Source organism: Epinephelus fuscoguttatus, linkage group LG7 (assembly GCF_011397635.1).
Source record: "Epinephelus fuscoguttatus linkage group LG7, E.fuscoguttatus.final_Chr_v1".
Taxonomy (NCBI): Eukaryota; Metazoa; Chordata; class Actinopteri; order Perciformes; family Serranidae; genus Epinephelus; species Epinephelus fuscoguttatus.
In genome coordinates, this window is record NC_064758.1 from 6,475,740 (window position 1) to 6,489,278 (window position 13,539).

General features: G+C 41.2%; 1 protein-coding gene across 2 annotated transcripts in view; it reads right to left on the reverse strand.

Annotated features, from left to right (window-relative positions):
- The window catches only part of prkcz (protein kinase C, zeta), a 225,110-nt gene that overhangs the window by 23,532 nt on the left and 188,039 nt on the right, over positions 1 to 13,539 (reverse strand). For both annotated transcript variants that reach the window (XM_049581679.1, XM_049581680.1), the window contains one exon: positions 8,840 to 8,955. In XM_049581679.1, coding sequence (XP_049437636.1) covers positions 8,840 to 8,955 — 116 coding nt within the window. The remainder of the gene's footprint in view (positions 1 to 8,839; positions 8,956 to 13,539) is intronic.

The window sequence follows — 13,539 nt, forward strand, 5'->3', positions numbered from 1 at the left end:
CCATCACAAGTGGGAGAGAGGGGAGACTGGAGAGCTTTTTGCATCACCCCCTCCTAGAGCAGGAGTGGGCGACATTAGCCCCTCTCCTTGGTAACAGAGGGAAAAGAAAGGGGTGGGGGGATAAAGTGCGAGACACAGAAGGGAGGCATGCGTCTTCTTTTGATGTGCCGTGGTGTTTGATGCCAGGTTGATATCTCCACTACTGAACTGGCAGTGTGCTCTCCACCTCGTTCTCCCACTCATCTCCCTCCTCTCCTCACTGTACCACCCCAACCTCTGCCACTGTTGCCTCCCCAAAAGTCTGTCATGGGCTCCCATCGCAAATGCTGTCACAAATGAGCTGGGATGAGCTTCAGAGCCATCTCCTTGCAGCTCCTTAATGAGCTACCAAGCTCACCCACTCCTAAGCTGGTTTGAAGTTCAGTGTCTAGAGAACAGCAGAGGTGAACAGCACCTTCAAACTGAGGGAGAGCCATGCTTCCTACCCCAAGACATCTGTCGTGGGTACAGAGCATGATGGGCATTTAATAGGGATCCAATTACACTGCAAGTTGTTGTGACAACAATGTAGATATTCCTGTAAAAATAGCACAAACAGGAAAAAGCCACAATAGTGTATGTCTGTCTCCAAGTGCAACCTTGCTGAACCGGTGATGATTATACCAATCACTGACAGCTTGAATGGCACCATTTGTTTTGGAGGTACAATCCTATTTCTGCTTTATTTCACAGTATAAAGTCAAGAATGATATGAGGTGTAGATGATTAACAGACAAGCATTAAGGCTGTCTGTTCACCATGATCTATGGAAAAAGCAAAGACGTTAAACCTTGCTCCCTGGATCTTACAGCTTTATCATACTTTAACTAAGAGCATAAAAGTGTCTGAAACCCCCTGTGTCCAACAATTCTCGTACCTTTTGTACTAAAGTGTGAAAGGTAGGCAAAGTTTCGACTTCAATCAACTGCTACAGTGCCTTTAGGGAAAGACTTTCCGGTAGTTTGCACCTTATCCCCAGCTGCATGATTCATTTTGTTGAGACTACAAACAGTCAAAAGACACACAGCTGTTGGAGAGAGATCAGGGAGGCAATGTTTTGAAGCCAGGCTTTTCACCCTAGTCAGTGCGGACATTCAAAACAGGTACACACACATTTTCCTTTAGATGTTGTCTAACAAAATGCCATATGACTTTGTTTCAAGAATACTGAATCTTAGGAAAAAGACACAGCTGCCTGCTTTGTATATGTGCATAAACATAGATCAAATATGTGTCGGGTGCTCTTGGAAAACAGCGAAAATACAGTATAAACAGGAAAGCAATCCATGCACTCCAAAATATAAGAAACAAGAACTACCAACTTTGCGATTGTATGCCTCTGCAAACCCGTCAGCTTGCAGTTACAGTTAGTTACATCCATATCTAAGAAAACATAGATGCTTAAATGCTTCACACACATCTTCCCCCGACAGCACAGGAGATCTATACAATCAGCACAGTTTCAAGGTGGACACCCAAGATTAGTGTCACCAATTCAGTATGTGTCCAAATGTCTCCCTTTCTCTTCCTGAGTTATGGCATTGAATAATGGCCAGAAAAGTTGACCTTTGACCTTTTGGATATAAATGTCATCACTTCATCATTTTATTCTATTTGACTTTTGTGTGAAATTTTGTCATAATAAGAGTATGAACTTCATGGCCAAAAACATGTTATGTGAAGTTTCAGTGACCTTGACCTTTGACCTTTGACCACCAAATTCTAATCAGTTCATTGCTGAATGCAAGTGGACGTTTGTGCCAAATTTGAAATAATGCCCTGAAGGCTTTCTTGAGATATTGCATTCACGAAAATGGAATGGACAGACAGAGGGCCAGCCTGAAAGCATAATGCCTCCGGCCCCGCCTATCGCTGATGCAGAGCCATAAAAATATCAACTAGAAAGGAAATATTAAAAAGCCTTTATCGTAGTGGTTAAATTGTTAGAAATAAAAGTTTAAGTTTATTTACTTTATTAATCTCCCTGAGGGGAAATTCAATGTTTTCACTCTTGCTTGTCAATTACACACAGGTCTGAAAGACACACACATGCACAAACAGGACCTATACATGCACAAAGTGGAGAGATGTCAGAGTGAGGGGGCTGCCCTTTGGTCAGGCGCCCCGAGCAGTTGGGGGGTTCGGAGCCAACATGTTTCGAACACTCACTATAGAAAAAATGATCATGATCATATTTTTTGCCCTGTTATTAAATACAATTGAACTGCATTGAATTAATCAGTGAACTGCATATGGTAAGTCTAGTGTTTCACTCCAGTGGCCTCTACATGATCTTGTGCTGATGAAAAGAATGAAAACTTTTTCATGCACCTGAACCCTCTTTAATGATTAGATTGTAAACCACTGTCTCCTCTGAAAGGGGATGATTGTGACTGTTTTTTTGTGTGTTTAACTAAATACAAAATCTGTCTTTGCTAACTGCTTTCCTGCCTGCATGTTAGTGACATAAAGCTATGCTTATCTTTGCCTCTGAAATGTACTTTGCGTCCTGCCTTTCAGGGGTGGGAAATACACATTTAAGTTCTGCGATTTTTTACAATAATTTTTAATTTATTTTTATAAGTAATGAATTTTATAATTTATAATTCAAATGTGTAGGTGGAACGTACTTGCTTTTTTGTGGTAATCTTTTAGCTACGTGGGTCCATATCCATTTCAAGACAAAGCGGAAGTGAGAAAGCAGAGAATGGTGGACATTCCGAGGACACAGACCTTTAGCCACTCAAATTGCAATCGAAATCAGCCAGCGAAACTCTGTGCCAAATGAATTAACTTTCTGTTGCAGCTATAACACAGATTAGACCCTATGGAGCTATATTTGTGTCTTTATTACATGTGAGAAAATAAATGATATAAGAGGGAAAAAAATATTTGAGAGAAAAAAAAAATATTTGAGAGAAAAAGTTTTCACACTGATAGTAAATACTAATAATATTTGAGACTAAAAAAAGTTTTGAGATAAAGTATTTTGTCATAGAATATATTAAAAAAAATTATTTAAATGATTTCCAGGAAAAAAAACTCTCTCAAAAACCTTTTTTTTAACTCTCAAATATTATTTTTTTGCTATCAGTGTGAAAACATTTCCTCTCTCTCTCTCTCTCTCTCTCTCTCTCTCTCTCTCTCTCTCAAAAAAAAATGTTTCTCTCAAAACATTTTTCTTCTCTCTCTCAAAACCTAAGTCTTTGCTCTCGTGTCAGGATTTTGCTCTCACTGTGAACATAATGTCATGGGCGGGGCCACGTTCCTATTGGCCAGTCTCAATTGAATTGACAGCTGGGTGAGGATCGTCTTAGGAGTCCAATTCAACTGAATTATTCATCCACCATGGTGGATTCACCGACATAGATGTGCTGCGTTATTTGGGAGCGGAGACTCCAATGTTTGGGTAAGATGATGACACACACAACTCGATGGGTAGCTAGCTGAGCAAGATGGTTATCAAAATCATTCCTATAATGAATCCCTTTTCTCACCTAATGTTATTTTACCGAGATTGTGTTATTAACTGCACTAGCCAGCTAGTGTTAACTTTACATCTAGCTAGGTTATCCCATTAACGTTACTTTACTACGGTGCTTTTCTCTTCCAACATTCCATGTGTGGCAGGGTGAGCGCTGCTACACCTCCGCCCTTAATTGGCATCAGCTGGGCCTAATTTCCAGTTGTCGGAGCGTAATTGCACAGTGGTTGCACCTGCGTTATTTGGTCTTCCCCTCACGGGCGCGCTCACTTCTACCTGGTGTTTACCTGGCAAGGGCTGTGTGTGGCGTGCTCCGGTTGGCGTTGCTTTGTGTGTGTCGTGCTCCAGTTTCTGTACCCAAACTTGGGACTCATAAGGTAGGCATGGGTGCTGCAGTGTTTGTGTACTGTTAAAGCGTATTATGGTGTCACAGCTGCCGTGACTCTTCGCTTTACAGCGGCGTTGCCCGTTCCTGTTGTGTGCAGCTTCGGAGGGGACTTTGAAAAGCGTGGTGTCTGCTTTTCCTCACTGCGAGACGGTGACTGGGTTTGAGCTGTGCGCTGTGCATTAAGCTCCCTTCGCTCCGGTAAGCTCGCTCTGTTTTTTTATTTCTACTTCTGCTAGTTGTGTTAACTTTATGTTAACAGGTTGTCCTGCTCTCTGTCCTGCTGTAGCTGAGGCCACAGCTTGTGGCCTCTTCTCCTCCTCTGCGTACTGTGTGGGGCTGCACTCCGTAGCACGGTGAGGTGGGCCGTCAGCTGGGCATCCTGAAGGACGGCTATCCACGGCCTCCAGCCCCGGTACGGTCGCTCCGTTTTCCACTGCTGTTCTGCTGGTTTTCCACAGACTGATGAAAGCACACTGTAACGCGGCTGTGTATTCATGCGGCTTTGGACCTCTGTGTTATATTTGGAAGTCCGTCCCCTGTCCCCATATTTGCCAGTGTACGAATCTGTGTGACCTTCTGTTGTTAAGAGTAGTCTACACCTAGTAGTCTAGGTTTGAGTGTATTCCCTGGGGTGCAATTCCACAGGTGGCGTTGTCGGTTCATTTCCCTCTCCTCTCCATTTGGCCACACATGCTAACGTTAATGTATGCATATCCGCTCCCAAATAACGCAGCGCATCTATGCCGGTGAATCCACCATGGTGGATGAATGATTCAGTTGAATTCGACTCCCAAGACGATCCTCACCCAGCTGTCAATTCGATTGAGACTGGCCAATATGAACGTGGCCCCGCCCATGACATTATGTTCACAGTGAGAGCAAAATCCTGACACGAGAGCAAAGACTTAGGTTTTGAGAGAGAGAAAATGTTTTCACACTGATAGCAAAAAAATAATATTTGAGAGTTTAAAAAAAAAAGGTTTTTGAGAGAGTTTTTTTCTTGGAAATCATTTATTAAATCAATTTTTTTTTAATATATTCTATGACAAAATACTTTCTCTCAAAACTTTTTTTAGTCTCAAATATTATTAGTATTTACTATCAGTGTGAAAACTTTTTCTCTCAAATATTTTTTTTCTTTCAAACATTTTTTTCCCTCTTATATCATTTATTTTCTCGCATGTAATACAGACACAAATATAGCTCCATAAGACCCAGCTGTGGGTCTGCTGTGACTCCTGGCACTGGGTTTTGCACTAGGAATGGGCATGAGTATTCGAGTACTCCTTTGGACATCAGTTTTTGCTCAACATGTAGACTACTTGCCGCCGCCTCTCCTGCATGTGAACATGACTTTTATATAATCTTATGTTATTGTTATTGTAGAGCTGCGTGCAGTATATTGCTTCAAATACACAGGGGCAGCTGTGGCTCAAAGGTAGAGCAGGCCGTCCACCAAATCAGGTCAGTTTTGCGTTTAATTGATAGGAAAGTCAAGTGTGAAAGGAAGAGAAACAGAGAAAGAGAGAGAGGGAATGACATGCAGCAAAGGGCCACAGGCTGGAGTTGAAACCAGGCCGCTGCAGCAACAGCCTTGTACATGAGGTGCCTGCTCTACCACTAAGCCACCTATGGCCCTGAAAGGACAGCTAAATGTAGCAGTTCAAGTTTACCTTAAAAAAAGTTTTTTCTTTTTATTCATTCTATTGTACATGTAGATTTCAGTAAGTAAGCAAAGCTGGTTTAATATAGAACCTTTTACAGAGCAAGGTCACAAAGTGCTTCACAGGAATATAGCTATTTAAAATAAGACCATAAAACAGTGATTAGTATAGTGGCCACTTTTCTATGCAGTATATGATGCTGCTGAAATAAAACTCAAACAACTGACATGTGTTGTGCATTATTTTTTGCAAATAGGCCTCATGATAAACAGTCTCGTATGTAACTGTATGATTTAACTTCTCCCATGGTCTAGTGTTAAAAAGTAAACAAAAATTGCAATAAATTATAATATTGGATGGCAAAACTTGTAGAATTGCAGTACTTAAAAACTGCAATATATATCGCCTCAGCACCCAAGTATCACAATAGTATAAAAATGCAAAGGTAACCATATTGTCCCAGTGCTACCTTAGAGGACAGCTCATACCAGTTATTGTAGAAAATATCAGTGTGGAAAACTGCAGGGAGCATCCGTGCCCTTCAACACATAAACTGCCTCAGCATATTAGATACATTCCTATCCCATATTCCTTCAGATATAAGACATTACAAATAATAATTTCCTACAGCACTGTTTAAGATTACATCCTTTTTAGAAAAGTTTTCAGTATATGTCCTACTGTTACTGATGAAAATGCTGAGAAGGATTCCATTTGGGGCGAGGTGCATGATGTATTTAATTTTCTGTTCAGCTTCTGCTTCTGATCAGTGTGGTTGTTGAGAAATTGTTTTCTAAAATCAGTCCAATAATGGTTTTGCAGGAAAAATATAAATGTTAGAGCCTGAAAAATCAATCCAGCATGGATTTAAATGAATATGTTGTCAAACATAAGCCTGGTAATATCTATTAGCAGGGCCTGCCAAAGCCTTATGGAATCCATTTTGTGACGGCACAGAGGAAAACAGGCCATGCTTGTGTTTTGGTCTGCAGCAGCGGAGCCTGTGCCGTGTCTGTTGTTGTGCCAGATCTCTTCAGCCTTTTCTCTCCAAAGTTAAATCTTAAACAAGCGCTCCTGTCAGATCCTAAAGGCTACATGTTTGCATTAATCAAAACACTGTCCCTGATGGATAAAGACGTCAGTGCGGGGAACTCGCAGGGGGGGATGCTTTTCTTTATTGGATGCAGAAGTCTTCTGGAAAGATGGCACAACATCCACTGACTGAAAATACATGTAAAATAATTTCAACCTCTATTGGACCATGACAGGTTCTACTGATAGCTGGCTTTAATATGATACTCTATTCATTAATCTGAGTATGTCTTTGCACCCAGATGAGAATAGTCACACTGAAGCTTTCCAGCTATTTCCACCCATCTCTACAACACGGTATTATGCCTCCCACTGTGTTCTGTGATTGGCTAGTATTTGTCTTGTTGAGGGCAATGGCGGTTAGGGTTAGAGCAGCAAGGTCATGGTTAGGGCTAGCACTAGTCAATCTTGGATATTCTTTGAGATTGAAGTGGTAAATTTACGAGAAAAACTCACAAATGTACTCCCAGAAAGTCAGATGACGAAGTACACAGAGTGACACTGTCCACAAAGGAAATAAGACGTGGTGTATGAATGAGTAAAGAACAGAACTAGGTTTGTAGTCCCATGTGAGTCAACGTCAGATTTATTCTTTTAGGTAGAATACAGAATAAAGAAGACAATAGTGAAGAAAGCAAGCAAAGACATATTATTAACAGAGGTCCGCTCATTGTTGGATGTTGGCATTGCTGTTGTTTTAGCTCATGCTAACTAAGCAGACATTAAACTGACTGTTCACCAGGAGAAAAGCAGCTCAAGAGATGGCTGCAACAGAAAAGTATGCTGATCCATGGGGAGTTGGGACTGTCTGAGATCAGACCCCTGGCACAAAAAGGATCAATTGTAGGTATCATTTGATTTGAGACAGTTGAGATTGATTGATTTGAGATTTGATACTACTTAATGTTGAGTTATTATAGTCAGTACCTTAAAGGTGTTGAGTACTGATACGGAGTCCTACAAGACTGCCCCTTACTATGAGTTTGAACTGTTCGTCACCATATCTGGACCCCTGACATAGAGACAGCTAACACCATGGATGTATAAAGTGAACTGGATACACTGTTGGAGGTGGGGCCCCGTTCATTCCCATGACAGATGAGGCCAAAAAAGACCTCCTGGGTATAAAATTATCCCGATCTTCTGCGTCTGTGTCAACATAGGGTAGGTACACTAGAGACTCTGCCAGCAGAGCGGCTTACTTTCGCCGCCTTCAATGGGGATAAAATGTTTTCATCTAGTGGCTCTTCTAGACTTTAAAATGTTATTAGACCAAATAGATCAAATCCCGAAAGTGAAATGAGTCATTAAGGTGGGGGTTTGATGCTAAAAAAAAAAGTATCCACTGATTCACAGACATCTCTTTCACAAGGTGAGAAAAAGCCCTTTTGGGTCCGATGGCATCACATGATGCATGACGCGGAAGTTGTTTTAACACAATTTGGCCACTATGTCAAACTGGCTTCGCAGTCTTGCACACTTTGTGGGGGCCTGGCTAACATTAGCTAGCCTTCCTCCTTTCTGGGTTGAATACAAACTTAACAGCACGATGGTCTTCAAACATGTTGAATCTTACAAAGGCCCAGATCTGAATACACCACAGAAGTGAACAGCGTGTCTCCTAGCAACGCCAGTTTTCAATTAACACTCAAACGATGTCATTGGAAACACTCAGTCAGAGTCAGCTTGAGGCTTAGAAACTGTTTCCACAAATTAAACTGTTTTGAAAAACACAAAAAGTGAGACTTATTTAAATTTGAAAGGGTGAAGATGTGTGTATGGTGAAGTGTTTTGTTGTTGTATTTCTTTTTTTTTTTTTTTTTTTTTTTTTACATTATCTAGGTAGTTACTGATTTCCACATTTCACCATGCAATCAACATGGCAGAGACCTAAATCCTGCTTTACTTTGGTAATAATTTATTGTTGTCAAAGTAATCATCATGTCATGACTTGAAAAGTCACATAGAAAGGAAAAAACAGACATGATGACAGACATGAGCTATAGGCAGATTTCAAGTCTCTGTGAACAGATCTTCATACAGAAGTGCATAGCTTTCACTTGACTGACACACATGTGAAAGAGTGCTCTAAATTATTCACATACGGCTGACTTTAATGGTTTAACTTTCAGTTAATTTAATAATGATGTGATTTCAAGAGGCAGTACTTACTCATCATCTGGTGTTAGCTGCACTGGTTCATTAGTAAACTGCGTGTCAAAGTTTTCGAGGCCGTAGTCATCAGTGATTTGAGGTTTGAAGGGCGGTGTTACCTCTTTTTTCTCCAGCTGAGGGAAAACAGAGACAGAAAAATGTGTTATGTATAAGAAGAGTTTTTACTCAATAATGGAGTGCAGAGACCATGAGACCATGTAGAAAAAACTCCAGAAAAAAACAAACAAGACAAAAAACAAAGCACATATTGTGCTCTCTTTCTACAATTGCACACCCCCCTGCATTGATTAAAAGAATAAAAAGCACAAAACAGAAGCATCACTGATTGCCTGAAGGACATGGAGCTTTATTTGAGTGGTTATACTCCTTTTCCATTAAGTGTAAAACTCATCAAACATCTTCAGCTCACTTTTGGAAACACTGAAGTGTACTCTAAAGCAGTGGTTCCCAACTGGTGGGTCGCAGTCTAAAAGTGGGTCATGGGGCCATTCTGTATGGACCACAATTGTCTTGCAAATGTGTCAAGGTACAGAGCTTTTATTTTGAAGTACAGTTTCCTGCTGTAGAGTGAGTGACTAACTGACAGCTACTTGCCAGGGACAGCAAACTAGCTTGACAACATGGCCAAAAGCAAGTATGACACTAACGTGACCTAATGAATCAAACATGCTAATGGTATTAGCACAAGCCTATAACATTTTACATTGTATAAATTAGCCCACATATATATATACATATATACATATATATATATATATATATATATATATATATATACACACACATATATACATATATATATATATATATACACATATATATATATATATATATATATACATATACAGTACAGGCCAAAAGTTAGGACACACCTTCTCATTCAATGCGTTTTCTTTATTTTCATGACTATTTACATTGTAGATTCTCACTGAAGGCATCAAAACTGTGAATGAACACATGTGGAGTTATGTACTTAACAAAAAAAGGTGAAATAACTGAAAACAGGTGTGCCTTATCAGGGTTAATTAGTGGAATTTCTTGCTTTATCAATGGGGTTGGGACCATCAGTTGTGTTGTGCAGAAGTCAGGTTAATACACAGCCGACAGCCCTATTGGACAACTGTTAAAATTCATATTATGGCAAGAACCAATCAGCTAACTAAAGAAAAACGAGTGGCCATCATTACTTGAAGAAATGAAGGTCAGTCAGTCCGGAAAATTGCAAAAACTTTAAATGTGTCCCCAAGTGGAGTCGCAAAAACCATCAAGCGCTACAACGAAACTGGCACACATGAGGACCGACCCAGGAAAGGAAGACCAAGAGTCACCTCTGCTTCTGAGGATAAGTTCATCCGAGTCACCAGCCTCAGAAATCGCAAGTTAACAGCAGCTCAGATCAGAGACCAGATGAATGCCACACAGAGTTCTAGCAGCAGACCCATCTCTAGAACAACTGTTAAGAGGAGACTGCGCGAATCAGGCCTTCATGGTCAAATAGCTGCTAGGAAACCACTGCTAAGGAGAGGCAACAAGCAGAAGAGATTTGTTTGGGCCAAGAAACACAAGGAATGGACATTAGACCAGTGGAAATCTGTGCTTTGGTCTGATGAGTCCAAATTTGAGATCTTTGGTTCCAACCGCCGTGTCTTTGTGAGACGCAGAAAAGGTAAACGGATGGATTCCACATGCCTGGTTCCCACTGTGAAGCATGGAGGAGGAGGTGTGATGGTGTGGGGGTGTTTTGCTGGTGACACTGTTGGGGATTTATTCAAAATTGAAGGCACACTGAACCAGCATGGCTACCACAGCGTCCTGCAGCGACATGCCATCCCATCCGGTTTGCGTTTAGTTGGACGATCACAGGACAATGACCCCAAACACACCTCCAGGCTGTGTAAGGGCTATTTGACCAAGAAGGAGAGTGATGGAGTGCTGCGGCAGATGACCTGGCCTCCACAGTCACCGGACCTGAACCCAATGGAGATGGTTTGGGGTGAGCTGGACCGCAGAGTGAAGGCAAAGGGGCCAACAAGTGCTAAACACCTCTGGGAACTCCTTCAAGACTGTTGGAAAACCATTTCAGGTGACTACCTCTTGAAGCTCATGGAGAGAATGCCAAGAGTGTGCAAAGCAGTAATCAGAGCAAAGGGTGGCTATTTTGAAGAAACTAGAATATAAAACATGTTTTCAGTTATTTCACCTTTTTTTGTTAAGTACATAACTCCACATGTGTTCATTCATAGTTTTGATGCCTTCAGTGAGAATCTACAATGTAAATAGTCATGAAAATAAAGAAAACGCATTGAATGAGAAGGTGTGTCCAAACTTTTGGCCTGTACTGTATGTATGTATGTATGTATGTATATATGTATATATTCAAGAAAAGCAGCACAAAGTACTTTCAAATAAGGCCATTACAAGCAATGGGTCCTTCACATGAAAACAGACATAATGAACATAAAACAGACAAACAAGATCATTCAGCAGCAATATAAGCTATAATGCACTCTGTTGCAAGATGAGATCATATTACCAGTAGGCAGATAGCACCAGCCTGTGGTGTACAGGCTGGTAGGATCAGAGGTAGGCGTTGCACCCTGCTGCTACCGATTCAAAGTATATAACATGAACATTGCCATTCTCCAACTGCTTGGTGTCTGAAGGAACCTTTAGGTAATGACATGCTCCTTGGCCTTTAAAGTAATGCTTAGTTACTACTATATATAGTAAGCTAGCTAGCCAAGCATGTTAACATTATCAACAGAGCATGTGAGCGGAGCAGACTGGGTGAAAATTTCCACTCCTTGCTCGCAAACCTGTCACTTTGCGCCGCTCGTCCGCTCCGCTTGGTTCTGCGCATTCTTTGCTCTGCTCCGGTCCACTCCATCATAAATTTTATCCCGCTCCACTCGCTCACCACTCCGCTCAAAAAAACTGCGTCGTACTACCCTAACCTGTAATCTTCTGGGTGGGGCATGAGTGAACGGAGCGAAATTGGAGCGAGAGATAAGGCTCCGCTCCACCTTTTAAAAAAAATAGCCACTCCTCTTCAACACAAAATCCTTCTGCTCCTCGCTCAGCTCAGCTCCACTCCAGCTTCGTTCCACTCACATGCTCTGATTATCAACTTAGGTAAGAGAACACAAACAAAGCTTATTTCATACTCTAACTGGATAAAAAAGACATCTTCCACCAAACTCTTTATATACCAAGTATCAGTCTTACTGCAGCCCCAGGCACAGCTATTAGCATGTTATGAAATCCTATGAAGTTTGACACACCTGCAGTGCCTAGTTATGGTTTCTACTTTCTGATTGGACCTTGCTGTTCAGGCAAGGGCTTAATGAACTGATCAACTGATCCTGCTATCAAGTATGTAGAATAGGCTCTCTAAATTGCATAAATAGTTGCGATGTAGTCTCAGATTTTGAGCAAATTATTACGGGCATTCAGTGTTTCCCACAGAACTAGAATCTATTTGTAATGGTAGGGGGGGCAGCAACAGTTGATTGCCGGCACGAGCTAAAACAACACAATGTGATCTCATCACTACTTGTCCTATTTTGCTGCATCTAACACCGAACTGATAATCTAACACCAACAGCAAAACAGCTTAACTGTCATTAAACCTGTAAATAACCACTGTATAACGTTAGCCATGTGATGCTAACAGTTAACCCTGTCATTTTGTGTCTGTGACTCCAGTCGCAGAGCTCCGGTCCCACAGCAGCAGTCTCATGATAAACAGAGAGAGAGAAATGCTGAGTGAATCAATACGCTGCACACACTCTACAACAAAATTATATTTTACCCCTTTTAAGAGTAAAGTTGCTGTGATTGGACAAAATTGCAAGGTCGTGCAAAATTCACAAGGATTGGCTAAATTTTTGTTAACTGTTATGATTGCAACATCACAAAATATTGGAGGTATTACTATGTGCCATAGACTCCTGCATGGGACCAATTTTCAAGACCCGCTGCAGTACGTGCAATACTGCAGCCACCTTGGCCCAAACCATCGACACAGGATCCATGGCTCGACCTGAAACTGCAAATCCTATAATAACCATGCACTGTTCAAAAAGTTTAATTAAAGCAACACTTCTGGAAATTTTACACTTTTCTTTGTTTAGGTTAAAATGCTATTAATAAGATGATGGCACACTAAAATGTAAGTGAATTCCACCAAAAATAAAACCATTCTCATATGGTTCTGAGAAAACAGAATGCAATGATTGGTCTGAGTTTTCTCCTGTCCTGTCTGTCTTCCCCACGTGGAGGCCTCCGACTGACGTAACCGCTCGCGCAGCAGTTGCTAATGGCTAACATTAGCCTACTGTAGCATAGCCTCTGAAACATTAATGTTATCTTCCTTGTGCGTTTCCACTTACTAGTAACGTTAACGCTACTATCTAACGTTAACTGTAACCTTATTCTAAAACTCATCAGTCATCACTGACTGAGTTTTAAAAATCCGGGGTTGCATTTGTAACGTTACACTCACTGTCCTCTTCCGTGTATCTAATGTTATCTTGCCAACGCCTACGTCTATCTTAGACGTAATGAGGACGCAATGGAGGAGGGAGGAGTAGGCCTTTGGAGGTAAGTGGAGTTGCAGGAGGAGGGGGATGGGACTTTGGAGGGAGGCTGGAGTTGTGGATGTTCAAATTTTTTCTAAGTGCTCTGTGAAATGCAAG